The sequence below is a fragment of the Cebus imitator genome, unplaced genomic scaffold (assembly GCF_001604975.1).
Source record: "Cebus imitator isolate Cc_AM_T3 unplaced genomic scaffold, Cebus_imitator-1.0 Scaffold555, whole genome shotgun sequence".
NCBI classification, from domain to species: Eukaryota; Metazoa; Chordata; class Mammalia; order Primates; family Cebidae; genus Cebus; species Cebus imitator.
This window is the reverse complement of record NW_016107870.1, coordinates 143,387-171,193: the sequence shown is the minus strand read 5'-3', so window position 1 is coordinate 171,193 and position 27,807 is coordinate 143,387. Positions and strand designations below refer to the sequence as shown.

General features: G+C 52.7%; 1 protein-coding gene across 2 annotated transcripts; it reads left to right on the top strand.

Moving 5' to 3' along the window:
- Nucleotides 1-2,963: 2,963 nt before the first annotated feature.
- On the top strand, nucleotides 2,964-22,439 carry YTHDF1 (YTH N6-methyladenosine RNA binding protein 1). Of its 2 annotated transcripts, XM_017515708.1 has the most exons (5): nucleotides 2,964-3,351; nucleotides 3,531-3,555; nucleotides 4,970-5,049; nucleotides 14,992-16,512; nucleotides 21,161-22,439. In XM_017515708.1, the coding sequence occupies exons 1-5, from the start codon at nucleotides 3,325-3,327 to the stop codon at nucleotides 21,185-21,187; spliced, it is 1,680 nt and encodes a 559-aa protein (XP_017371197.1). In that variant the 5' UTR covers nucleotides 2,964-3,324; the 3' UTR covers nucleotides 21,188-22,439. The 2 variants fall into 2 exon arrangements, with proteins under 2 accessions (XP_017371197.1, XP_037589826.1); XM_037733898.1 differs by lacking the exon at nucleotides 3,531-3,555 and having other exon boundaries at nucleotides 3,173-3,351.
- The last annotated feature ends 5,368 nt before the right edge of the window (nucleotides 22,440-27,807 follow it).

Below are 27,807 nucleotides of genomic sequence, written 5' to 3'. Positions count from 1 at the left end.
GGTGCTGCTGGGAGGGAGTGCTGCAGGGGGGGTGGGGGGCAGGGGGTGCTGCCGGCTGCTGGGAGGAGGCTCTTGGATGAGCAACAGTTTCCCTGAGCAAGAGGGTTCCCGTCTAGAGGAGGCAGCCCACATGGGATGGACCCTTTTGACGTCATTGAGGGCGCAGGCTTGGAAATGGCAGGTGTGGTCTCCAGACTGCTGGGCCACCCAGAGAAGTCGGCAAACCCTCTGATCTATTTCATGAGGAGCTGCCTGCTCCCGGTGAGGGAGAAGCAGCTGGCCTCTGACAGTGCTGGGTCCCCTCCCTTTGCCTGGCTGAGGGCTGGGCTGGGGTGTGAGCCTGGGCAGGCCGGGTAGTGGATGGGGCCCTTCAAGCTTACAGGCAGCTCAACTACTGGCTTCCTGTGACACGCTCCCAGGTCCTCAGGCCTGGCCAAGGGAATGGCTTTCCCCCCAGAGCTGGTCTGAGGACCTCAGCCTCCCCCGCTGGTGCCACCGTCCTTGCATTCAAGTCACTCTGGGGTGCCCTGTTCCCGGCCAGCTAGACCTGTGCTGCCCCCATGCAGCTGCAGTCTCCTTCCATGTCAGGATCAGCATGGAGCCTTCTGGAGTTCAGAGCAAAAGCCTGGGTGGGTCCAGGCAGTGGCTGTGGAATCCCGCCAGCCTCTTCCATGCCAGTGGGGCTAGGCTGGCATGGTGTCGCGTCCTCAGGCCTCACTGGGGGAGCCACTCCTTTCATCACATTTGTGAGCAGAACCCACTCAGCCCCAGGAGTCCCCTCCAAAGTCTCTCCACAGGCATCACTGTGAGCCCTCCCCAGTGATCTCTGCAGTGCGCTGAAGACTGTACCCAAAAACTCATGTCCACCCGGCACCTGTGTGATTTTATTTAGAAAAGGTTCTTTGCAGATATGATTGCATGATGATGAGGCTACCCTGGATTAGGGTGCGCCCTAAATTCAATGATGGGTGTCCTTATAAGAACAGACACAGACAGAGAAAGAGGCCAGAAGGCAACAAAGGTGAGGACGAAGATGAGGAAGGACTGCCGGCCTCCATCAGAGGCTGAAGGAGGCGGGGGAGCTTCCCTGATGGCCCTCGCCTCCAAGTCAGCCCAGCGATGCTGGCCCGAGACTTCTAGCCTCCAGGACGGGGAGAGAATACATTTCAGTTACTTAAGCCCCCCCAGTTCCTGGTACTTTGTTACGAAGGCTCCCCAGGGTCCCGAATTGCCGGCACTCGGCCATGGAAGAAGGCCCCCAGGCTCTGAGCGGCCATTTCCTGCACAGCCAGTTCTGCGTCTGGTGACTGCCTGGGCACATGCAGGCAAAGGCAGCAGGTCACAACCAGCGTTGATGGAGCCCTGGCCTGACGCCAAGGGCTGCATGCCGTTTCCTCTACGCACTCATCCTGTGAGAGGGGAGCGTCACCCCCCACGGAGGACGAGAGGCCTGGGGCTGAAGGCCCTGTAACTGGCTGTGTGGCTCTCAGCTCCAGTGGTGACCACTGCACTGTCCTGCCTGAGGGATGTGAGCCGTGGGAGAAGACAGACAGGAGCTGTGAGAGTCTGAGCGGCCACTCTGACCGCCCAGACACCCCCTGGCTGCGGTCACAGCCGCCAAGCAGTTCAGTGTCCCGGGAAGCAGGCCCTCAAGCCCTGCCCAGGGTGCACAGGCCTCATCACACAGAGGCAGGTGGCAGGGTGCCTCCAGGAGCCCCGCTGGACCTACAATCCCCACACATCTTCTCCATGTCTTTTTCACATCTACCCCAAATGCACAGATTTCATGTTGGCCTGAGCTGCGCACGGCCCAAGCATATCAAAGTCCCAGTGCATCCAGATTGGGCCCCAGGGCACCAGACCTCCCCAGCTCTGTTCCAGAGAAACACGCCCAGCCTGCTTTCCCCAGCTTTAGGCGAGGCAGGGCCCTGGGAGGCCCGGTGAGGGGCCACCTGAGCGGTGCTGGACATGTGGAGCCGCCGTGCTCGCTCTCTGTGGCGGACGTTTCCACCTCCTCCTGCGCCACCGATGTGGATGTCCAGGCGTGGAGCCGTCTTGGGACCCCACTGCCGTCCCTGCTGTCCCTGCTCCCCGCTTAGCGCCTCTGCCCGGGCCCACTTTGTGGAACAGCCCTTTGACGTCTGCCTGCCTGACACCCCAGGCCAGGTTTCTCCTTGAGCGGGACCCAGATCCGGGCCACGTGAAGATGTTCCGCCTGCCAGAGCTGGAAAGAAGATGAACCTGGAAGGCGCTGGAGGGAGTTGGCTCCAGGAAGCGAAATTCAACCCCTGACCAGAGGAGCGTCCAGGCCGGGATGCTGAGGGGTCAGGAAAAGAGAACTGGGCTCTCTTCGCACAGAGGCAGCCACGAAGGGGGTGTCCGTCCCCGAACGAAGACGGAAGTCCCGCTGCCCGGCCTCGGCCAGGGCGCACAGCACTGCCGCGGGGTCCTTTCTCCTGGTGCTGAAATCGGGGTCACGAATCTAACACGCAGGCTTGGTTAGAAGCCCGCGAGCCTCTTGCGGGCCCAGGGCTCCGCGGCGGCTGACGGCCAGGCCGCAGGGCCAACAAAGCCCGCAGGTCCCGTGGCAAGGGCCGCGGTGCGCGCCCCGGAACACGCAGGGGCTGCGGGCGGGCAGGCGTTCGCGTGGGGAGGTGGGCAAGGCGGACTGGCCTCGGACGGACCCTCGGACTGACCCGCAGCGCGGCTGGCCGACCGGAGCAGCGTTTAGTCTTCGGACCTTGGGGAAAACCACAGAGGCCCCAGTGCCCGAAGCGGGTCGGGGTCCGCGGCTGTGGCCGTGGTGGGGACGCGCGCACGGGGCGGCAACCCCCCGCCCCTTCCCGCCAGGCCCGGCGGCGCCGCTGGACGCGCCCCACGTGACTTCCCCGGCTCGCGGTTTCCCCGCCCCGCCGCGCGAGACTGGGACCTGGGAGCAAAATCCGTCCCGCGAGACCACAGCGCGCAGGCGCGAAGCGTGGCGGCTCGCCGCGCTCCCGGCCTGCCCCGCGCGCGCTGACGCCGCGTAGGCTCATCCTCCTCCTCCGCCGCCGCCGCCGCCGCCGCCGCCGCCGCCGCCGCCGCCGCCACTGCGGCCGCCATTGGAGTCGACGCCTCCTCGGCGCGTCCGCGTCCCGGGCTCACCGCCGCCGCCGCCTCGCCAGGGGCCCGCGCGCCCAGCAGCCGCCGCCGCCGCCGCCCGGCCGGCGCCCGGGGAGTTGGCGGCGGGGCCCGGGGCCGCGCGAGCGAGGGTGACAGGCGCGGCCTGTCGGGGAGGCCCGAGCCGGCGGGCGCCCCGGCCCCGCGCCGAGCTGTTGATGAAGCATGTCGGCCACCAGTGTGGACGCCCAGGTAGCGCGGCCGGGTTAAGGGGGCCGGGGTGGAGTCGCGGGGCCGGGCCGCGGGGCCGGGTGGCGGGGGCCGGGGTCGCGCGCGGCCGCGCCGCCGGCGGGAGCCCGGTGCCCGGTGAATAACTGTGCGTTTCCCTCCCCGGCTGTGCGCCCCCCGCGTCCCGGCCTGCGGCGCCGCAGAGAACAAAAGGACAAGACAACAAAGGTGAGCGGAGGCCCGGGACGGCCGGCGCGGGCTGGCGCGGAGGAGGACGGGGATGAACGGCCCAGGAAGCTGCCCGGGAACCGGAAACGTCCTGTCTTCCGCCAGCTTCGGGGAGATAACGCTTGAGGCCGTGCGACGGTTCTGGGAGACCCGACAGGTGGAGGCCGGGGTTCTCGGGAGCAGGGAGCGAGCGCTCGGAGCGGCCCGCGCCGGGGCCGCCCAACCCGCCGGGGCCGCCGGGGCCCGAGCCCGTTCGCGCCTCCCGCGACCGCCGGGCTTGGAATACAGGCCCCGGGCGCGCACTTGCGAAAACCGCTCAGTGACGCTGCGCGTTTGCTCGGAACACGCTTTTAGCCGTTGCGTGTGTGAGCTCAGGTGTAACCAAACACGGTTCGTCGTGTTTTGGGATTGTAAAGCCCGGCTCGCTCTTTACCTTTGCTTTCTTTTTCTGGCCGAGCGTAGTAACACTGGGAAGGTAAGTGGTGTGAAGGGAAAATAAATCTCGGGCCCCCCAAATCGCTGAGCCAAACGGGGAACTGCTTCGGGCACACCTGCCTCCCCAAAAAAGTTACGTGCCTCCCTCACAGTTCGGCCCCAGGGAAGTTCCTGGTGCACAAAGGACAGAAGTCACAGTCCCCGCTCCGCTCACTGGGATAAATGCATATCTGAGTGCTTCCTTTGGAAAGGCTAATTAGGAACTCGAAAGAATGCAGCCCCTGGTCTCTTACCTACCTGTGACCTGAAGCCGCCTCCCTGCTTCAGGTTGTCCCGTCTCTCCAGACCAAACCAATTATAAATACATGGATTGTTCTCATGTCTCGCTAACGTGTGGAACTAAGCTGTGTCCCGACCATTTGGGGGCACGTGTCGTTGGGACCTCCTGAGGCTGCGTCATGGGAGTGTCTTCACCTTTGGCAAGATAAACTTTCAAAATTGATTGAGACCTGCCTCAGATATTTGGGGTTCACTGTAGAGAGTCAGATAACAGCTCCCAACAGCCATTCAGTGGCAGCTCCTTCCCTCCTGAGTTTTCTCCCTCAGTTTTTGGTGCATTCGGGCATGCATTGTGCATTTGGGCTTTTGGAGGCTCCACTTCCATTTGCCACACATAGGTCTTCTTAGACCATGTCAGTTTCACCTGGTTATGAGTTCTTTGCATTGTGTGTTCGCACTTAATTTGATCAATCTCACTAAATTATGATTAAACCTTTATTTAAAATTTAGCCTGAATCATTGAAAGTTTCGAATCATCCCTCTAATCGTGTAAACATCAGTTCTGTACCGGTTGTACTCTTTTAAAATAAAAGTATAATTTCTACTAGAAATAGATGGAAATGGACTTACTAACTTTGATTTCCATGCTTAAAAGTAATCTTAAAATTTGAGGGTAATACCTTGCAACTTTTTGTTCTAGTACAAAATGGTTCCTTACATCAGAAGGATACAGTTCATGACGGTGACTTCGAGCCCTACCTTACTGGACAGTCAAATCAGGTAAGTTTATTTTGTTAGCATGCATTTGTCTTTAAGTTGGTTTTAATTGTTTTGTAACACACCTTTACTCTCACTTCTGATTATTATCCTAAACAACGAAGAAGCATACTAAAGTATTAGAAATGATAAAATGCTCATGAAGATGCACCTCCCATTGACCTGGGGGCATGAGTGGGGTGAAAATGATTTTCCCTGTGGAGGAGGTAGCATCCTGCTGGCGTTGGAATGCAAACAGTTCTGGTTGGTTCCAGTGTTTGTGGGTCAGTGATGTCGTGCCTTTGACACAGCGGAGGTGTGTTACATGTGTGTTTCTGAAGCTTCCTGGTTATTTTTTAGCTCTGGATGATTTGAATTGTGGTCTGGGAAAGCAGCTAAGAGCTGGACTGTGGAGCCGGACGCCGCCTGGTTTTCAGTCTTTTATTTTAGTCAGAGTCTTGCTCTTGTCACCCAGGCTGGAGTGCAGAGACCAGTCTTGGCTCACTGCAACCTCCGCCTCCCAGGTTCAAGCAATTCTCCTGCCTCAGCCTCCTGAGTAGCTGGGACTACAGGCGTCTGCTACCACACCTGGCTATTTTTTGTATTTTTAGTGGAGATGTGGTTTTTACCATGTTGGCCAGGCTGACCTTGAACTCCTGATCTTAGTTGACCTACCTGCCTTGGCCTTCCAAAGTGCTGGGATTACAGTTGTGAGCGCTCAGCTTGGTTTCAGTTTTAACTCCACCACTGACTGGCCTGTGTCGGGTGGCTTGCCTTCTCTTCCCTCAATTTGCTTTTCTGCGGAACAGAGAGAGTAGTAACTCTTTGTGGAATTGTTGGGAGGATGACATCAGATGCTGCACAGAACACGCTGAGACAGTACCTGATATGGCAGGACCACTGAGTCATGGCTGCCCTGTTTTCTTAGGTGATTCCGGCGTTCTCTGCCTTGGCACGGTGGACATTTTGCACGGGAACATTCTCTTTTGGGGGCTGTCCTGTTGATTGTGGGATATTTAGCAGCTGCCCTGGCTTCCCACCCACTAGATACCATTAACAACCCCCTCTCCTCCCCCGGTTGTGGCAAGCAAAACTGTCTTGGCAGATGTTTTCTGGGGGATAAAATTGCCCTGGTTAAAATCTACTGGGAGCTGTGCTCTCTCCTTTGTGCTCCTGTTGCAGCAAAACTCCTGAGAGAAGCGGTGTCTGATTGAGAGTCCGGCTCGGGAACCAGACTGCTCTGCCTCACTTTCCTACCTCCAGGCCGGTAGCTTGGGCAAGGGGCTGCCCATCTGTGAGTCCCTCACTTCGGCCTCGTGGGGCAGCACACAGCAGGTGCTCCAGTGCTCCATCTCCTGAGCTCGAAGTAAACCTTAGCTACTGGGCATGTTTGCATTAAAGTAAAACCAGGCCTCACCTCATCTCTGTGCAGGAATAAAACTGGTCTGCTCTTTTCTAAGGCGTCTTAGGACTTCTTAGAATGTTGCGTCATCCCCCTCGGTCCTACTGCACTTGGCTAATCAAGCTGCTTAGAGACCAAGAAACCTTTTACGGGTGGAGTCTTGGCAGCCCTGCCCCGACCCCACCCTGCTTTTGTTTCTTGTCTCTTGGTTGTTGCCTTCGGAGAATCTGTCCCTCTGAGCAGAACTGACTTGGCCTCAGTGATGGGCTTTTGGATAGAGGCAGTGGCAGGAAGTTAAATGAACTTTTTTTTTTTTTTTTTTTTAATAATTGTGTTTTCTACTGTTCTTATGATTTTAATACTTGAATAGTATCATGTACTGAATTTTAGCCAATAAAGGGGGAAGGACGTTGCTTCAGTACACGTGAAATTGTGTGTGTGTGTGTGTGTGTTTTGGAAACAGGGCCCTGTTCTGTTACCCAAGCTAGAGTTCAGGCATGATCATAGTTCACTGTAGCCTCAAATTCCTGGGCTTAAGCGATCCTTTTGCCTCAGCCTCCCGAATAGCTGGGACTACAGGCATGCACCACCATACCTGGTGATTGATTGATTGATTGATTGATCGTAGACACAGGGTGGGGCTCTCTATGTTGCCCAGGCTGGTCTTGAACTTCTGAGCTCAAGTGATCTTCCTGTTTTGGTCTCCCAAAGTGTTAGGATTACAGGTATGAGCCACTGTGCCCAGCCAAAAATATTTTTATAAAGTCAGAGCTTTTTTGCTGTTTGGGAAAATTTCTTTAAAAATGGATTAGATTATTTTTATGTTAATGGGCGTTTTAGCTCTGTATTTAGAGTATACAGTAGAGTTTTATAGCTGTTGATTTACCCAGGCATACCTCTGGAGCCATAAGCACAGTTAAGATAGTGAACATACCCATTAGCTCTGGGTCCTTTTTTTTTTTTTTTTTTCTTTTTTTGGAGACACATCTCACTCCGTTGCCCAGGCTGGAGTGCATACTGCGATCACGGCTCACTGCAGCCTTGACTTCGTGGGCTCAGGTGATTCTCCTACATCAGCCTCCTGAGTAGCTGGGACTATAGGTGCTTGCCACTACGCCCAGCTAATTTTTAAATTTTTAGTACACACGAAGTCTTGCTCTGTTGCCCAGGTTGGCCTCAAACTCCTGGGCTCAAGGAATCCGCACACATCAGCCTCCCAAAGTGCTAGGATTATAGGCAGGAGCCACTGTGTGCAGCCTGACCCTGGGTGCTTAAAAAAGAAGAATCCAGATATGGCTTGTAGTAGCCAATTGGAGGCTACTGTGGTTCTTGAATTTTGTGTGAAACTGTAATACTTAGAGTGGTTTAGAAAGTCTTAGGAGAATGCCTGCAGGTTAGATTGGTTTAACTTGTAATGGGCCGTGTGGGGTTGTGGCCCTTCCTTTAGGGAGGCCTCACTCTCCTTGCCGTGCTTCTGGTGCTAGAGTTTCCGTCCTCCGTGCCCTCGCAGCGCTTGCAACTGAACTGCGCAGCCTCTGTCTTCTGCTCTGTGACCCGAATGGCAGTTAGAGCAGAGGAGCTGGGAGTGAAGGCCTCTGGGTTGGGCTTGATTGTTGTGATTTTCTCTTTTGAGGCTTTGCTTGCTCAGGGACTTCTAGTTTCCCAGTACTCTTGTTTTCTGAAAGGAAAGACTGTGAAATGACCCAGCGCAGTTCCTGCTCAGAGTTTAGAAGACATTGTCTCTGTGTGATGCCCAAGTTGGGAATAGATGCTGCTGGCCCCTCAGGCCTCCTGTGCACTCGCTGATGGACAGACTGAGTGTGTTTGCTGTGACCTCACTGACAGAAATTACCAAGGCCACCTGTACTTGTGCTGCCGATGACGTTTTAGTCAACAGCAGACCACATGACCACATATATGATAGTGGTCCCCTAAGATGATGATGGAGCTGAAAAAGTCCTGTCGCCTGGTGGTGTTGGAGCCACCATAATGTTATAGAGCAGCGTATTACTCACGTGCTTGTGGTGATGCAGTGGGTGTGACCAAGCCTACTGCCCCAGTCATAGCAGAGCGTGGCACGCACAGTTACACACAGTATGTAATACTTGAAGTTGATGGTAAGTGTGAGTGCTTTACATATTTACTATACTTTTAAGAGCATATTCTGCCTACTTACTAGAAAACAAAATTAACTATAAAGCAGCCTCAGGCAGGTTCTTCAGGAGGAATGCAGAAGAAGCCATTGGTGTCACAGGAGAGGGCAGCTCTATGCTTGTTACTCCCCCGAAGACCTTCCAGTGGGACAAGGTGTGGAGGTGGAAGACAGGGAAAGAATGACCCTGACCCTGTCTAGGCGTTTGTGTCTTTGTGTTTTTAGGTTTTTTTTTTTTTTAATGCAGGGTCTTTCCCTCATCCAGGCAGAAGTACAGTGGTGGCTCATTGCAGCCTTGATCTCCTGAGCCCAAGTGATCTCCCTGCCTCATTTTTGATTTTTTTCTAGAGATGAGACCTCACTATGTTACCTGGGCTGGTCTCGAAATCCTGGGCTGAAGCAGTCCTGCCTCAGCCTCCCAGAGTGCTGGAATTGCGGGCATGAGCCACTGTGCCAGGCCATTTCCTCGTTTTTAAGAAAAAAGTTCAAAAAGTTAAAAAAAAATTAATAGAAAAAAGCTTATGGAATAAGGATAAAACAAAAAATATATTTTTATACAGCTATATGATGTATTTGTGATTTAAGCTGTTGTTACAAAAGAGTCAAAACTGAAAGCTTTTAAAAAAGTAGTTTGTAAAGTAAAACAAGCTGTAGTAAGCTAGGGTTTATTATTGGAAAAAGGACAATTTAAAAATGTAGTGTAGTCTGAGTGTACAGTGTTTATGAAGTCAACAGTGGTGTCCAGGAAGGACCCAGCCTTCACATTCACTCACTCACTCACCAAGAGCATCTTTAGTCCCACCTGCTCCATTCACCAGGATTGCCCTCTACAGGTGTCCCATTCTTCATCTCTTACACCTTATTTTTACTGTACCTTTTCCACGTTTAGACACACAGAAACTTACCGATGTTACGGTTACTTCCAGTGTTCAGTACAGTTGCACGTAGTACAGGTGACAGCCTCAGTGTGTAGCAGGGACGCTGCCTCCACACGCATGTCTCCTTTTGTGTGAGTACACTGATCACACAGTGACGAAATTGCCCATCAGGTTTTGGGTGTTTTTTTTCACTGAACTCAGTTCCTTATCAGAGCATTCACAAGTTCCTTGAGAACAGCCTGGAGATGCTTGGCACAGGGCTTCCTGCTGTGTACGGGCAGCTCTGGTGGGCCCGGGGTTACCTGAGGGCCAGCAGGGGAGTATCTAAAAATATGGTCTTCCTTAAAACACCCAGTGGCAGTGCCTGCTAAGCAGGCATTTGCCATCACAGCGGCTTCCCAGAAACACAGCTGGAAGGGCACAGTGGGCTCTTAACATGCTTCTTATTGGTGAGTTGCTGGAACAAATGCAGAGATTCTGTCAGAAACTGCTGTCTCTGCATATTGTTGCCACCAGCTGAGGGGCTGAAATTGCAGTCTCAGAAGGATGAGCCCTGAAAACAGATCTGAAAAATGAGCAGTCGAGTAAGTAAATGAGGGTTTTTCAGTTATTTTCCTCTCACGTTTTCTCTGTGTCTCCTGAGGCTTCTGCTGAGGAACCACAGGTCACGGGAGGCCTGTTCCCAGTCCTGGGTCACCGTTAGTTCCCAGGAGCCATGTCGCTCCCTCACCTCTCAGCAGTACCCTGGATACTTTTCCTTTTACATAACTTACTGTTTTGTTTTTTATTTTTTAATTAAGCAAATGCTTCTCTCTGTTCGTCTTGGGCTTCTGAAGGAATCCTTTCTGCTTCTCTCTCTTGTCCCTCCTCTTGGTCATTTCAATTCCAAGTTACATTTTTGTTTGTAATACTGAAAGTATTTGAACAATTTCAGATTTCTTTCCATTTCAGAAAAGCTGATACAGGAAGGAAACATTTTAACTTCAACTTAAATGGTTCTGGTCATCCTGATGGGAATTTCTTTTTTTTTAATGTGGTTAAATTTGAGTAAGTATATAAAACTGCTCTTAGTTGTAGAATTAGGGCTTCTTTGTGTTTTACTGTTTAGATTTTCAAATGACCTGGAGATATAATATTCCCTGATTATTTAAAGTTTTTTTAATTATTTGAAGTATCTATTTTGTTTATCCTTTTTTTTCCAGTTAGTCACAGGAGGAGGCTTAAGAATCTAAAGTTGTATTTTTCTTTGTCAGGGGACTCCAATTTTGCCTTTAAAATTTGTTAGTCTTTCTTTTTTTTTTTTTTTTTTTGAGATGGAGTTTCACTCTTGTTGCCCAGGCTGGAGTGCAGTGGCACAACCTCTGCCTCCCGGGTTCAAGTGATTCTCCTGCCTCAGCCTTCCAAATGGCTGGCATTACAGGCATGTGCCACCACGCCCAGTAATTTTTTGTATTTTTAGTAGAGACAGGTTTCACTGTCTTGGCCACGCCGGTCTTGAACTCCTGACCTCAGGTGATCCACCCACCTCAGCCTCCCAAAGTGCTGGGATTACAGGCCTGAGCCACTGCCCAGCCTGAAATGTGTTAGCCTTTCTTACATGAGGTCTTAAGTTCACCGCAGGGCCTGCAGTGAGTTACCCAGGATGTGGACGTGTACAACGGTCTTCTGTGCGGCTGCCGAGGAGCAGGATGATGAAATGATTTTGCCTGTATTGTCCTTTAAAGGTCTGTTTATGCTGCTCATTTACCAGGACCAAAATAACGTTTGCTCAGAGGTAGTCATGTGTTAAGAGCAAGCTTAGAATTTGTTCTTATAACTTCAGTTGGTGCAACTATATCCCTGAGAAGTAAACTTTCATGCTCATAACTCGGTGCGGACGGAGCCATGGTCCTAAGCGATGTTTAGGGGGCAGCACAGCTCATCCAGCACTTGGGAGTGAGTGAGCAGGGGTGTGCCTGTGCCTGGCGGTGCCTGAGACAAAGGGAGATCAGAGGCTCTGAAGGGAGGCTTCGTGTGGTTCACAGGCAGCCTGCACTGTGCATTTCCAGTGCGCATTGAAGTCAGTTGCTGTAAGTTTAGACCAGAATAGGTGTCTCCCACCACTGTGACTGGGACCATGACTGGGACAGCCTCCCTTACCAGGGAAGGAGTGTGGAGCAGCAGGCTGACACGTGGATCGTAAAGAAGGCAGAGGACAGCACTTCCGGGTTTTCTTATTACAGGACTTACTTCAGATAGCTTTACAAATTAACGTGCTGCTTTACCCTCAGAATTTTGAAGGAAAGATGGCAGATGTCATAGAAAATGGGCTGTTGCCAGGCGTGGTGGCACGTGCCTGTAGTCCCAGCTACTCAGGAGGCTGAGGTGGGAGGATCGCTTGAGTCCAGGAGTTCTGGGCTGTAGTGCGCTATGCCGATCGGGTGTCCGCACTAAGTTCGGCATCAATATGGTGACCTCCCGGGAGCGGGGGACCACCAGGTTGCCTAAGGAGAGGTGAACTGGCCCAGGTCAGAAACGGAGCAGGTCAAAACTCCTGTGCTGATCAGTAGAGGGATCGCACCTGTGAATAACCACTGCACTCCATAGCAAGACCCTGTCTCTTAAAAAAAAAGAAAGAAAGAAAATGGGCTGTCAGTAAGATTGAGGTGAAAACGGAAATTGGGCCCCTAGTACCCGAGGTCACTATAGACAGCCTACGTGTGTGGGCTGTGTAACCTGGTGAGGACAGAAAGTGTTGGGAGGGCTTAGGGCTGCCGGCAGAGCAGATTTTGAGTCACCTTCTTCCGTGGTTCAGGACGGGAATGGTGGTGATCTGGGGCTGAAGGGTTTGGAGAGGACCGGCTAGGATGCAGGGCCTGCACGTTGGGGAGAGGGAAGCTGGATGGCTCACTGTGGGCTCTTGTGTCTGTGCGGCCTGTGTGCTAGGTGTATCCATTTCGTACTTAAAACAGATTTTCAGGGATGTTAAATGCTTAATATAAGGTGCATTTTCTCAGTTCTTAAGTGATGTCCTGTCTTAGTTAAGGCTTTAAGTGTAAGTCAGAAGTGTCCCTGGGCATCTGTTTCTGTGGCCTGGCTCCTCTGGTTGGTTTTGTGGCCAAGTGGATAGAATGCCACTCAGTCATCGAGATTTTTTTTTTCTGTCTACTCTTTTTGCGTGGGAAGGAGGATATGTTGTGATTGCAGCGCTGCTGAGGAGCGCATGTCCAGCTGATGGGAAGGAGGAGGGCTGGCTACCCTGTAGGGGGACTGTCTCCTTCACCCTGCCATCCTTAAAGGCACCTGCGGCCAGTGATTCAAGGAGCAGGTCCTCAGCACAGGCCGCCCCTGATTCGCTCACCCACCCTCCTGTCTGGGCCTGCTGGACAGGGCAGCACCCAGGGAAGGGCTGCAGCAAAGGAGCGGACATCATTGAAATCCTCTTGAGGGGGAATAAGCTCAGGTTTCTCACATGTTTGTGGAACACTGATAGTGTCCCACTTGTCGTCTTATACCCCTAGAATCTCAAATTTTTGTTACAGGGAAGCAGTAGTTAGTGCATTTTAAAAGATGAATCTGAGGCTGGGCGCTGTGGCTCACACCTGTAATTCCAGCACTTTCGGAGGTTGAGACGGGCGGATCACATGAGGTTGGGAGTTTGAGACCAACCTGGACAACATGATGAAATCCTGTCTCTGCTAAAAATACAAAAATTAGCTGGGCATGGTGGTGTGCATCTGTAATCCCAGCTACTTGGGAGGCTGAGGCCTGAGAATCGCTTGAACCTGGGAGGCAGAGGTTGCAGTGAGCTGAGGTCACGCCACTGCACTCCAGCCTGGGTGACAGAGCAAGACTCTGTCTCAAAAAAAAAAAGATTCTGGAATTGTCTGCTCACAAATGGAGCAGTCAACAGGAAGCAAATTAGAAAAGAAATTCGATTCTTGAAGCCCTAGGTGTTCTAGATGGGAGCAGGAGGCAGGAAGTGGTGGCTAGGTCACTAGTTCATTAATGTTGGCTGGTGTTGGGCCGCTGCCCCCAGGGAGAGCTGCTTACGGTCATCCCTCCAGTGAAGCAGGCCCTTCTCATTGTCTGGGATCCCACAGTCTCCCTCTTTGCTCAGATCCCTTCCCACCTGGTGTCCCTGGCTAGGTGCTGTTATCCTTCAGAGCGTGGCCTTTGATGCCAACATGAAAGGCAAATGTGACGGGCGAGGTTGGGAGATGAGGTCTCTAGACTATGTTCTTTATGTGGAACTTTCTGGTTACTTGGGAGACTTGGGGGAAGGGACCAGGAAAACTATTTAAAAATCTGAAACAGACGTCACAGACTGGAGAGCTCTGTGTTTACTTCCTGCTCTGTTTTCATTTCAGAACAGCATTTTGGCACTCTTAGATGACGCACCCAGGCGGGAGCCTTCTTGCTTCACGCTGGACCCCTTCTCACCCACCTGCGTGTGTCCGCGCGTGCACGCGCGCACACACACACACACACCCACACACACACACACACACACAAAAGCCATTTTAAGGCAGTGTTAGAGGGACCCAGTTCTGACCAGACCCTTGGTTGAGTCTCCAAAGAGATGCTGTCCCAGAACTGCTGACCCAAAATCTAAATCTGTGCCCTGGGCAGCTCTTCGGAGACCCCTATGATGTGGCCAAGCCCTCACCTTCTCTAGCAGACCTTTTTGCCTCATGGTTCCGTCACTGTAAAAACACTCGAGGTTCTGGTCACCACATAGACATGTTTTCAGTAAGGAAGCCCAACTGAGTTGGCACCCAAAGCGGGGGCTGCTCTCCACTGGAGAGCAGAGTTTTTATACTTGGGATGCTTTCTCTCAGCTACAGACCTGGAGCCAGCCAGGGCCCTCTGTGCAGGGGCCCACTCCAGGAGCCCAGCTCTGCGCCCAGGAAACCATGAGAATGTGAACCCCCTTGGACTTAGAGGCGTGGGAGTCTGCTAGGAGGGGTGTGTGGAAGGGGCCTTTGAAGCACCCTTGAAGGATGTCTCGGGGGGAGAGTGTCCCAGGAGGGGTGTCAAGGCCCAGAGGTAGGCGCCTGGGGGCCTGCTGAGTAATCACTGAGCTTGGGGTCTGTTCTCTGGAGATGACTGCCTCTTGGCCCTGCACATCCTGGTTTGCCAATGGAAATATCTCTGCCTTACAAAGCCATTTCAGTTCCCATGACACTGTCCGTGTCTGTCCTAAGCATTCTCATCAAACTCTGGATTCTTTTTAGGTAAGAGTAGAGGGAGGGGCTGCTACCTTGCTAATTCTGGAGAGGCTTAGCTCAGTCATATAGCCTGAATTCAGAGCCTTGCAAATGCTGTTTCATATTTCGAGACAACCACCTGGTTTGTGTTCATTATTAACTTCTCTCTGTCTTCATGTGGTTCTCACATTGACGACCGTAGCTTTCCTTTTGGAAGGAGTAGCCCAGTGCTCTGCCAGCCTTGTTTTTGCCCCACCTATGCTTAAGCAGGAAGTGGTGGCTGGCATTTTCAGCATCTTCTCGTGTTGTAGAAGTGGTGTAACTTGTCACGTGTTTGTTTTGCAGAGTAACAGTTACCCCTCAATGAGCGACCCCTACCTGTCCAGCTATTACCCGCCGTCCATTGGATTTCCTTACTCCCTCAATGAGGCTCCGTGGTCCACTGCAGGGGACCCTCCGATCCCATACCTCACCACCTATGGACAGCTCAGTAACGGAGACCATCATTTTATGCACGATGCTGTTTTTGGGCAGCCTGGGGGCCTGGGGAACAACATCTATCAGCACAGGTTTAATTTTTTCCCTGAAAACCCTGCCTTCTCAGCATGGGGGACAAGTGGGTCTCAAGGTCAGCAGACCCAGAGCTCTGCCTATGGGAGCAGCTACACCTACCCCCCGAGCTCCCTGGGCGGCACGGTGGTGGATGGGCAGCCAGGCTTTCATAGTGACACCCTCAGCAAGGCCCCCGGGATGAACAGCCTGGAGCAGGGTATGGTTGGCCTGAAGATCGGGGACGTTAGCTCCTCTGCTGTCAAGACGGTGGGCTCTGTCGTCAGCAGTGTGGCACTGACTGGTGTCCTTTCTGGCAATGGAGGGGCAAATGTGAACATGCCGGTTTCAAAGCCGACCTCATGGGCTGCCATTGCTAGCAAGCCTGCAAAACCACAGCCTAAAATGAAAACAAAGAGCGGGCCTGTCATGGGGGGTGCGCTGCCCCCCCCACCTATAAAGCATAACATGGACATTGGCACTTGGGATAACAAGGGTCCTGTGCCGAAGGCCCCAGTCCCCCAACAGGCACCCTCCCCGCAGGCTGCCCCACCGCCCCAGCAGGTGGCTCCGCCTCTCCCAACACAGCCCCCACCTTCGGCTCAACCGCAGTATCAGAGCCCTCAGCAGCCACCCCAGACCCGCTGGGTCGCCCCACGCAACAGAAACGCAGCATTTGGGCAGAGTGGAGGGGCTGGCAGTGATAGCAACTCTCCTGGAAGTGTCCAGCCTAACGCTGCCCCCAGCGTCGAATCCCACCCCGTCCTTGAAAAACTGAAGGCTGCTCACAGCTATAACCCTAAAGAATTTGACTGGAATCTGAAAAGCGGGCGTGTGTTCATCATCAAGAGCTACTCTGAGGATGACATCCACCGCTCCATTAAGTACTCTATCTGGTGTAGCACGGAGCACGGCAACAGACGCCTGGACAGCGCCTTCCGCTGCGTGAGCAGCAAGGGGCCCGTCTACCTGCTCTTCAGCGTCAACGGGAGTGGGCATTTTTGTGGGGTGGCTGAGATGAAGTCCCCCGTGGACTACGGCACCAGTGCTGGGGTCTGGTCTCAGGACAAGTGGAAGGGGAAGTTTGATGTCAAGTGGATTTTTGTTAAGGATGTGCCCAATAACCAGCTCCGGCACATCAGACTGGAGAATAACGACAACAAACCCGTCACAAACTCCCGGGACACCCAGGAGGTGCCCTTAGAAAAAGCAAAACAAGTGCTGAAAATTATCAGTTCCTACAAGCACACAACCTCCATCTTCGATGACTTTGCTCACTACGAGAAGCGCCAGGAGGAGGAGGAGGTGGTGCGCAAGGTGAGTCGGGTTGTTGCCGGCACCCGCCATGCAGGTGCGTCCTTGGTGCTGCACTCAGACCAGGTGGCCTGGCGGCGAGCAGATATGGCAGGTCTGCCGAGCTGAGTCTGAGCTGGGTCCCATGATGGGCAGCTCCCAAGGTCTCCCAGTTGGCCGCAGGTGGGCGGGCCCAGGTCCAGGCAGCCTTGTGGAAACAGACTGACTCCATCTAGGTAGTAAAGAAAATGGTGGTGGGGGGGTAGGTTTGGAATCCAGACATTTTAAATAACAAATATGGATCCTATATCAAAAATCCATTGATTGGATATTTTTGAGACAGTCCTGATTTCCTGAGACTTGTAGCCAGACTCCTGAATCTGCTGTCATGAGGTAGGGCAGGACGGAGTGTTTGTTCTTCGTCAGGGCTCAGATGCCCATACACTGGCACCAGCAATGGGAAAATGATGATAACACACTTCATAAAGCTTCCTTTATTAAAAGAGTTTATCCTGAGATTCTCTCCTGCTTTTAAAAAAATACCCCTTCATGAAGTGTCAGTTGATAATAGATGAGTTTTCAGTATTTTTTCAGGTCTCTGTTCAGAAAGGAATTACTCATCTGTCAGCGCCGAGTGTCCTAATGTATTCTGGGCAGAAAGGCGTGTACGTGGCATGTTAGGGATATATAGAATAGAGCTGTCAGCAGTCTTACGTGACACAAGTGCTGAACAACTCGGGGCTTGTAGAACTTTGGAAAAGTATTGGTCCCTCTCTTTTATGAGAAGAGGAGAGGGTGTCATTTATTTCCAGTTACTGAAATTCTGTACTTTAACTCTTTGATTTCATTTTGAGATGGAGTCCCTCCCTGTCCCCCAGGCTGCAGTGCAGTGGCACCTTCTCTGCTCACTGCAACCTCCGCCTCCAGGGTTCGAGCAGTTCTTAGCCTTCCGGGTAGTTGCAGTTACAGACATAGTTCTTTTAGGTGTAAAACAAGTAATTGCTGAATTTGCAGGGATAATTGCTAATGAAGCTTTAGGTTCTTAGCTGGCTAAACTGGAAGCTGGCTGGGTGTGTGTGTGCGTGCAGTTTCTCTTCTTACATACTGTGTCTGCAACTTAAATCTAGTGTCCTGCAACTTGCATTATAAAAACCTGATCCTTAGATAACTGCTTTTTTGTGTCTCAATTGCTCCAGGGCAAGTCCCACCGGGCTTCCAGTAGAACATCACTGGAAGGACCTAGGTAGCCCTCCCCTAAACCGTTAGCCAAGCTGGAAAGCTTGGGGCCCTTGTGGGTCAGTGTTAACATTAATTCATATAATCGAAAGTGACAAATGAGAACCTGATTTGTTAATGTTTGGTGGAATTTCAAATAGCTTTCCTTTTTTTTTTTTGAGGTAGCATCTCACTCTGTTACCCAGTGGGGAGTGTTGTGGTGAAATCTTGTCTCACTGCAACCTCCACCTCCTGGGTTCAAGCAATTCTCCTGCCTCAGCCTCCCAAGTAGCTGGGATTATAGACGCCCGCCACCGCGTCCAGCTAATTTTTATATTTTTAGTGGAGATGGGATTTCACCATGTTGGCCAGGCTGGCCTCAATCTCCTGACCTCAAGTGATCCACCCACCTCAGCCTCCCAAAGTGCTGGATTACAGGTATGAGCCACTGTGCCCAGCCTCAAATAACTTGTTTTTTGTTTACCAGTCTGGAGTACAGTGGCTTAATCACAGCTTATTGTAGCCTTGACCTCCTGGGCTCAAGCAGTCTTCCTGCCTCAGCCTCCTGAGTAGCTACAGGCGTGCACCACCATGCCTGGCGAGTATTTGTATCTTTTTTGTAGAGTCAGTGTCTTGCTGTGTTGCCCCGGCTGGTCTTGAACTCCTGGGCTCAAGCGATCCTCTCACCTTAGCTTCCCAAAGTGCTGGGATTATAGGCATGAGCCACTGTGCCCGGCGTCAGATGTTTTTTAAGCTTATTGGGCAGTGTAGGGAAATGGAGGTGGTTCTTGAGGAGATCCCCAGACTGGACTTGGGTGCTGGCTCTCCCTGCCTTCCAGGCTGCTTAACAGATGCCACGCTTAACAGGCTGGGCTAGTGGCTCATCCAGGATTGAAGTCTTAGGTGTCCTAGGGCAGACTCTGGGTGTCTCACGCCTTTTCCCTCTTGGGTTTCCCATGAAGAGTGGTGCAGTTCGAAGAGCAGAGTGTACTGAAGAGAGTCGTGAGGAGTGGCTCTCCACTCAGTCATCATAAACTGCGGGTGCTGGTGGACCCAGGGTAGTTTCCACAGGGTTCTCTCAGGACTTCTAAGAACAGACCCACGTTTTGTTTATCATTTAGAGTTTGGCCCCGTTGCGTTCAAGCTCATACATAAACTGAGTGTTGAGAAAGTGAAATGTAGTTAGCGTTTTGCAGGATCGCTGTTCAGCCATAGATTTGGACACATACTGATTTCTTAGGACGGTTTCTATGGCAGCAGTGTCAGACCAAGTCCTGGGTTGATACGTTTTTTGGTTTTTAAAAAAAATCTATAAACGGCCACTTCTTGGCTTAAAACAGTGAGAGTGATGAGTGTCCCACACTGTGAGCATCGCTTAGTTCCTCAGACTGACTGTCCTGGACCTGGCTGCAGGTGCCCCTGACCTGACCCCACATCGACCTCGGGTCATCGCTGCATGAGCTCTGGCTGGCTCCACAGAGGGGCCCCTTGACTTTGGAAACCAAGTGGAGAGCAGAGAGAATCTTAGGAATAAGCATTTCCTGGATGCTTGTTGAGCATTCCTTGAAAGAACGAGCTGGACTTGTCAGTCCTTCTTTCTTTAAGAAATTTTATGAGGAATAGTATTTTAAAGAGCACACAGTGAACTTTGTAGCTGTCTATAAGGGCTGAAGGGAGACAGGGAACTGGGGAGTTTCCCTGTGATTGGCTTTAACATCACTATTTGAATTCAAGAGATAGGCATTTGTTTTTTTGGGAACAGCAATACATACCTCTTTTGTTAAGTATATTTTTTGGAGACAGGTTTGCTCTGTCCCCCAGGCTGGAGTGAAGTGGCACGATCTCAGCTCACTGCAACCTCTGCCTCCCAGGTTCAAGCAATTCTTGTGCCACAGCCTTCACAGTGGCTGGGGTTGCAGGCGCCCACCACCATGCCTGGCTAATTTTTTTGTATTCTTAGCAGAGGTGGGGTTTTACCGTGTTGCCCAGGTTGGTCTCGAACTCCTGAGCTCAGGCAATCCGCCCGCCTTGGCCTCCCAGAGTGCTAGGATTACAGGTGTGAGCCACCACGCCCAGCCTGTGAAGAGATTTTTTTTTAACAATTTTTAAAAGAATGCAAAATATAGAGTTCTTAATTTTTCCAGTTTTACATTTTGAGGGGAGGAAGGAGATGTTAATTCTTAGGACTAGCACCTGCCTACCCAGCTCCTTAATCCAAATACTTTGGCGCCTTCTCAGGACAGAGAGCACCACAGCTGCTTTTGAGAGCAGCCACAGTTGAGGAGGCTGGTGTTCATTGCAGTGCCTGAAGACACATTCAGTCCATTTTTAGCAAAAGAGGATTAAATGGGTGTCCTGTCCACTGGCTTTCATTATTGGTTTGCATTTTGATAGATAAGGGGGCCAGATAAAGTTGGATGTGCCTCGGATGTATCTTTTTATTTTTATTTTGAGATAGGGTCTCTGTCCGTCGCCCAGGCTGGAGTGCAGGGCAGATAATAGCTCACTCTAGCCAAAACATGGGCTCACGTGATCCTTGCGCCTCAGCCTCCCAAGTAGCTGGCGTTACAGGTGCACACCACCACACTGGGCCTGGGACGCCTCTCTAGCCAACTGGTATAGCATGTGCTCCTTGGATTGCACATTTTCATCTTCGGATGCTGCCTTGTAGGAGACTGAGGGAGGGGGCTTTTAGACCCTTCCCATCAGGGAGGCAAAGGTGGTGAAAGATTCAGGTGTAAGTCTCAAGCTTGTGTGTCACGCACGCTCTGGAAAAGATGGTTCTCTTATGGGAGTGGGCAGCAGACCTGGCCAGAGGAGCTCTGCCTTGAGCCAGCCTAGTCGTGGGGTTGGGGGGAGATGGTCTTCTCCTTGCTGTGGGAGTGTGCTGGGGAGTGGGAAGGGCCTGAACTGGACAGGCCCACACGGGTCCTCCTGCCGTGTGACACACCACCTTGATAGCCAGTTGGAAAGATATTGGTGTCCTTTGAGCCACTGAGAAGTTTAAATGAGATAAAATACAGAAGACTAGCTTCTGTCTCCATAGTCTGCTTGAGAGCCTGGTGCATGCCAGCTCCTCGCCCCGAGTGCAGAGGATTTCACATTGCTAAGCGTCTTTCCATGTGGGATGATAGTGGCACCTGAGGGAAAGATAGCTCTGGGAAGTGAGGTCTCCCAGCAGACGTTGGTCCATGTGACTGTGGCGGTTGGTGCTTTTCTCCTAGTAGAGGGTTGGGGAGCTTGCCATACCTGTGTGGATAGCCACCACACAGCCCCGGTCTGTGGGACCCGGCCGCAGCGCAGCTCAGGGTCGTGTGCTGGTGTGGCTCGGGCACCGAGTAGGTTCCCACCTCCAGCTGTGCAGGAGCAGCCACCGGCAGCCTTGGACCTCACTTTTGGGAGGGATTCAGCTGTGTGGCATGGCTACTCAGCATGTTCACCTCTTGTCTTTTCACAGGAACGGCAGAATCGGAACAAACAATAAGGAGAAACCAGTTTCCTACATGTTCTAACATGTGACTTTGAAAACAGTTTAAAACACGTGTGCTTGGTCAGCTCCAGCGTGTCGTCCCGTGCGGGGTTGAGCGTTGCATCTTTGCCTTTCTTGTTGTTTATTTTTGCCCAAATGAACTTGCATTTATTTGTACTTTTCTATGTATTCTAATCTTCTAGAAGCCACTAATAAAGGAGTATTTTTTTTTGGTCAGCTTATCAATGAGACCAATCTAATGTGAAATACAAGTATCCTTAAAAACACATGAAGCATCTATTTTGGCAGAAATTATGTTCTTAAATTCACAGTCATTTGATACTGTTCTATGAGACCTCGTATTTCTCATCCCATTACTGCTTCATAGCAAACAGAAAAACCATGAGTCACTTTGTCACTGAGAGCCTTCTGATAAAATCTGAAAATACTGAAAAGGTCAATGATTATCTTGTTCATTCTGATTCATCATTTTATTATCTTTTATCAGTCTAAAGTGCTAATTTGCCCATTTGATTTTTCTACTAGACAGAAAGATAACTTTTAATTTTTCACATTTGGCAGACATGTTTTCTTTTTTTGGAAAGTCTTTCCTTCCAGATCTGTTGCCCACTGAACAGCTGCCTCTCCCTCCGCTCGCTGTCCTGTTGCCCAGTCGGGCCGGGGGCGTGATGTGTGGACGTCTGGTTCAGGCTCAGGCGTTCTTTGTTGTCTGCAGATCTTTTTAAATTTTACCCTTTGCTTAAGAATCCGGATGCTGTCTTAAGTCCTTATACCAGTACTGCTGAGCTTTAAGTGTAGGATCTGATAGTACAGACAGTGTGATGGATGATGCTGCTGGCTGTAAATTTCACTGTGTGTGTCTGATGTTTTTTCTTGTTGAATGGGTAAAAACAAAACTTTTTTAGAAAATGAATTTGCTGTCATGTTTTGTGGAATGAGGGACCGTTGAAGTCGCCACCACCTGGAGTTTGAGTTTAAGCATGAAAATGGTGCTCATGCCTGACGCTCCAGCGCCCGAATCTGCACGTGCCCTTGTAGAGGACCCTTACTGTCCTAGAAAGCAGACGCTTCGTTAAAACTCCTTGCTCCAAAAGACCCTCTGAGTTAACGTTCAGCTGTATCATTAGACTTGTATTTAGAACGTGTCACTTCCTCTGAACTGTTTCTCTCTGAGTGGAGTCCTGGACGACACTGGACTCTTTCCTCTAGGAGAATACAAGCCTTAATAAACAGTACTATTTAGCAAGCCGGGCGTCATCTCCTTCTTCACCCTACTTGATGAGTTTTAGAGTTTTTTAAGCTGCAAAGCCCTGTGTTTCTCAAGCTGTGGGGTTCTTGTTCACTAGCTTGGGAGGAGGGAGCTGTTAATTTAAGACAATAAACTACGTGGCACCCTCACCTGTCCCCCAGCACACTGAAGCGCAGACACAGGGACGCGTGCTGTACCTGGGCACCGCACCCTCTCTGACAGGGCTCCTTACCGTCTCCATCCCTCCATTCATCCTCCAGTGCCTCTTATTTTTTTATGCGGTGAGAGTTTAATAGTTGTTTAGTTTGTTTGCCTTTTGAGGTAAAATTTACAAATAGCGAAATGCACATTGTATACATCTGCCGAAGTTGACAAGTATGTGATAAAGTTACAGTATTCACATCAGCCCAGAAAGCCCTGTGTCCCTTTCCCAGCTGTCACCGCCTCTGCCAGAAGTTAGTAGTTGCTTTAGGGAAATGTCTGTTGTGAAGGCCCCTTAGAGGCAGGCTGTGCGCTCCCACCTGCAGCTCCATTTTCAGCCTCGAGTGGCTAGTTCCTATTTTATGCCATTTTCTGGCGTGTGTGCAAGTTCCGGGCTCCTTTAGAGGAAGGTGAGTTCCCGCCGTTTAGGTGCTGAGAGGTGGCGAGCAGGACTGCCGGGTGCCATGCTGCTTCGGTTGGTTTGGTTGGTGTGGAAGAAGTGGGTACTCTCGTCCCCATGGAGTGGGAGGTGGTGGTGAGCGGTGGTTGCTGACTGGCTTGTAAATGGATACTGGCAAGCACGGTCTAGGCAACGCCTCTCCTGAGGGCTCCAAAGACGGAAGGAGTCGGTGGCTTCTCCCTCTGTCAACTTGTAGAACTGATGCTGCGTCTGGTGTCAGGGGCCTCCTGCCTGCATTCCTGGTGCGTGGTGATGCCACACCAGGAGCCAGGCCCACCAGGGGAAGGGAGAAATGGAAGGCATAGGCTGGTGGAGGGGGATGGACTTCATCTCATTTTGCTTTATAAAGAGCTGTAAGTTGTTAGTATTTCTCACCCCTCCCTCCCTCAAAGCCAGCCCCGTGAGCCCTGTTCCCTGTTCCTTCTGCCCCTCCCCAAAGCACACCATGCTAGAATGGTGTTTTGCTCTTGCTGGAGGGCAGTGGCACAATCTGGGCTCAGTGCAACCTCCGCCTCCCGGGTTCAAGAGATGCTCCTGCCTTAGCCTCCGGAGTAGCTGGTATTACAGGCACTCACCACCCCCCGCCCCACCGTGGCTGATTTTTGTATTTTTAGTAGAGAAGGGGTTTCACCATGTTGGCCAGGCTGGTCTCAAACTCCTGACCTCAAGTGATCCTCCCACCTTGGCCTCCCGAAGTGCTAGGATTACAGGCGTGAGCCACTGTGCCAGGCCCATGCTAGAATTCTTCAATGTCATAATGAATGCTAAGCTACTGGAACAGCCTACAGCTGGATGTACTGTTTGAGATGCCTCTGCCTCTGGAAGCTTCCTTGGAGGGTCTGGTTGTAGCTCAGTTGGAAGCCAGTGTCCTGGGCTTCCGGTGGATTACAGGACGGCTTTGCAGTTGGCTGTCCTGCACTGCGTGTTAAACAGCCCGGGCCTGTGGTGCTTTGGGCTGGATCCCGGCCCTCCCAGGCTCCTCACTGTCCAGAATTGAAGTCTTTGGTAGGACGGAAATGCCCTCTCTGGCCAAATGCCAGCGGTGAGCCCACCTTCATGAGAAAGGAATCTGCACCTGGGCTCCCAGCTTGGAGCAGTCCTGTTGCTGTGTGGCTTCAGGCACAGCCATGACTCCTGGCTCCCTCAGCGTCGGGAAGACGGCTAAGTTTCGGGTGCACACACCCGAAAAGAAGCAGTTAAGCCCTGCTTACACCTTCATAGGGCTTACATGGCAATAAGAAAAAAGCAGCCCCGTTCAGAGGCTCCTTGAGCCACCAGGCCCCTCCCTGGAAGGCTTCTCAGAGCCCCTCATTACTGAGAAGGATTGCCAAGGAGGGGACCCTGGTGGAGTGTGAGAGGGAGTGGGCTGCTTGCAGGTAAGTCGTGGTGTATTCGGACTGGATGGCAGTCCAGGTTCCCTCCTCTCCTGGCAGCCGGGCACAGGCCTAGGTGTCTCACACATCGCCGCCAGCTGGACCAGGTGGGAGCGTTGGTTTGGGCACCTGCGAGGCCTCGTCCTGCTGGGTTGCTTAGCTCACGCGAGAGGAGCCAGACTCGCTGAGCTAATCAGGCTCCAGGTGCTGGAACGACTCCCGTGAGTTCCAGGGGTGCCCATCGGACCTGCTGTGCTTCCTGCCGTGGCCCAGGGCTGAGGGTCAGATCTCAGGACAGGTCTGCCACGAGGCCCCTTTGCTTTTGGGAAGTCCACATGACCTGTGGGGCTGTTTGGGGCCAGCACCCTCCCTCCCCCACGTGTCCTGGCCACCCAGAGTCAAAGGAGGACCAGCAACTGCTAGCATCTGGGCAGAGCTGGGGCGCAGGGGCATCCAGTGTACTCTGGACATAGGGGTGTCTTGGGCACTCCTCCAAGCTCTGTGGCCTCCCGAGGACAGGGCGAGCTGCCTGAGGTCAGGGCCTCAGCTGTGAGAAGTCACAGCCCTGCACGTGCCACAACAGCAGGCTGATGCTCCCTGGTGTCCTGCGGAGGGTGAGGCTGGGAGATGGCAGTGCTGCTTCCGTGGGTGATGGCAGGGCTCCTGCAGACGGACGGGGCAGCCAGGACGCCGCAGCATGACGGCTTGGTTCCAGGAGCAGCTGTGGGGCAGGAATGGTCTCCTTCAGGCCCGAGGGCAGCCTTAACGTGCTGTCGTGGTCAGGGCTGGGCCCCCGCAGGCTGGGCAGCCCCGGGGCAACCTCTGAGGGACCAGGGGAGGAGAGTAGGGGCAGGTGATGAGGCCCTCGGGGGCTTTGGGCTTCGGCCACCACTTGTGAGGCCAGGGAGAGTGTCACCTCAGTCCTGTGGAACCGTCAGGCTGGAAGAGGAGACTTTCTGAGGGTGGGTGGCAGCCACTTCTCTGGCACAGCACCCCCCTTTTGGCCCTGTGGAGGGTCCAGGGCACAGGGGTGGGCGATGGTGTGCTTCCGGGTGAGAGGTGCCTGGGGCCAGTGTCCAGCCCAGACAGGAGGGGATGTCCAGAACTGGCATCGTGGTGCCCTGACTCCCCAATGCCAGCTTCTGCTGTGATCTTCTCACCATACGAGGAGACCCCAAGGTGCAGTTTGCTGCTTGGGCTGAGCTGAGCTCAGCTAATGTGGCCACAGCCACCTCCAGAGATGGTGGCAGGTGTGGCAGTTGAGGTCATTCCTCAGTGTGGGTACAGGTGCGCAGGAGGGTGGCCTTGATGGGGCCCCAGAACACCAGGTCCCTAGGTTAACCCGCTCTGCCAGGCCTCAGGGATGGAATGGCCTCCCTTCCCCCTCCCCTTAGATTTTGGGAAGCTTGCTACACCCTCGAGCTGGGCATAAGCACCTGGGGTGCAGGGACAAGCAGAAGGTTGGGGCTGGGCTGGGGCACAGGTGTCTGTCTTCACTAGTGGGTACACCACAGCCCTGCAGAGGAGCGCCAAGAGAGGGACCCTGGTCCCAACATCTGCTTGAGGTGTATTTGAGGGGGTGGTACGGGGTGGTGGCTGGTGAGGTGAGGGCATTCCTTTTTTAAAAAACTTACTTTGGAAATAAAGTCAAATATACAAAAAAGTTGCAAGAGTAAGCACAGGACAGAGAATACTCTATCCAGGCTCACTTACTGTGAACATTTGATCCCTTTCCTTGATCATTTGGTTGCTGTGTATGTGTGTGCATGCGTATTGAGTGTGTGTGTAGTGTGATGCCTCTGCATGCATGTGTGTGCATGTGTATTACATGTTTGTGCATCTAGTGTGATGCCTCTGTGCATGTGTGTGCATGTGTATTGTGTGTGGTGTGATGCCTCTGTGCATGTGTGTGCATTTGTATTGCATGTTTGTGCATGTAGTGTGATGCCTCTGCATGTGTGTATTGCATGTCTGTGCATGTAGTGTGATGCCTCTGCATGTGTGTGTATTGCATGTTTGTGCATGTAGTGTGATGCCTCTGCATGTGTGTGTATATGTGTGTGCATGTGTATTGTGTGTATGTAGTGTGATGCCTCTGTGCATGTATGTGCATGTGTATTGTGTGTTTATGTGTGTAGTGTGATGCCTCTATGCATGTATCTGGGTAGATAGGCGCATGAAGTATATATGCCTGTGTGTCTGAGAATGTATGTGTGATTGTGTTTGTATGTGTGTGTGCCCGTGGTATGTGCACATGTGTGGTGCGTGAGTGTGCTTGTGTATGTGCACGTGTGTGTGCACGCATGTGTGTGCACCTTTGTCGTGTGTGCACGTGGTTGGCCTGTGTGGTGTGTGCCTGTGTGCACCTGTGTGTGTGCCTGTGTACACTCTTGTGTGTCTGGTTTGTGTGCACTCGTGTGTGTTCCCATGTGGTGTGTCTGTGATATGCACGTGTGTGCCTGTGTGGTGTGTGTGCAGGGGTGGCATTTGGTTTGGGAGCCCTGGCCAAGAACAGGAGGATGCGAAGCCTCTGCTCTCCACCCCTCTCCCCTACCTCCTCCGCAGGTGCGAGCCCCTCAGCCTGGTGGGGTCTGGGTTCAGTGGGAGCCTCAGAAGTGGTCTGGCCTCTTCCTGCCAGGTCCCTGGGGCTGGTCCCTCGACCACGTCCTCTGAGCTCTGGGCCCTCTGCCCATCCATCCTCCTGTCACTGGCCCCTCTGCCGAGGTCCCCACCTCAAGTTGTCCTAGTTTGACAACTAAAAAGCCTTGACATCCCAACTTGCAGGATGAGGAGACAATGGGGGTGGGGGTCACTGAGGTGGTGGCAAGGTCTGGAGGGGCCACACCAATGTGAGACCCTTGTCATCACCGAGGAGAGCGGTCCCCAACTTGGGGGGTTGTTCATGGAGAGGAAAGGCTGGTCAGGGAAGTGGCAGGTCCAGCAGGTTTGGTTTTGCAGGTGGACTGGGCAGGGGGTGTGCTTGGGTGGAGGCTGGGGGGCTTCCACCTGTGCACACGTTGAGGGGCGCAGGCAGGTGCCAGGAGTGCTGGGGCTGTGTGGAGCAGCCTAGGGGAGCAGGAAAGTGGACCCCGCTGTGGGAGCTGGGTGCTGTAGGAGTGGGGTGCTGTGGGGAGCGGGGTGCTGTGGGAGCCGGGTGCTGTGGGAGCCGGGTGCTGTGGGGAGCGGGGTGCTGTGGGAGCCGGGTGCTGTGGGAGCCGGGTGCTGTGGGGAGCGGGGTGCTGTGGGAGCGGGGTGCTGTGGGAGCCGGGTGCTGTGGGGAGCCGGGTGCTGTGGGAGCGGGGTGCTGTCGGAGCGGGGTGCTGTGGGAGCC

What these genes read in the sequence shown, in the direction of transcription:
- YTHDF1 (XM_017515708.1), top strand. Translation starts at nt 3,325, where the DNA reads ATGTCGGCCACCAGTGTGGACGCCCAG. An exon ending in AAAAGGACAAGACAACAAAG is followed by an intron (nt 3,556 to 4,969) that starts GTGAGCGGAGGC and finishes TTTTTGTTCTAG; the next exon opens with TACAAAATGGTTCCTTACAT. An exon ending in TTACTGGACAGTCAAATCAG is followed by an intron (nt 5,050 to 14,991) that starts GTAAGTTTATTT and finishes TTTGTTTTGCAG; the next exon opens with AGTAACAGTTACCCCTCAAT.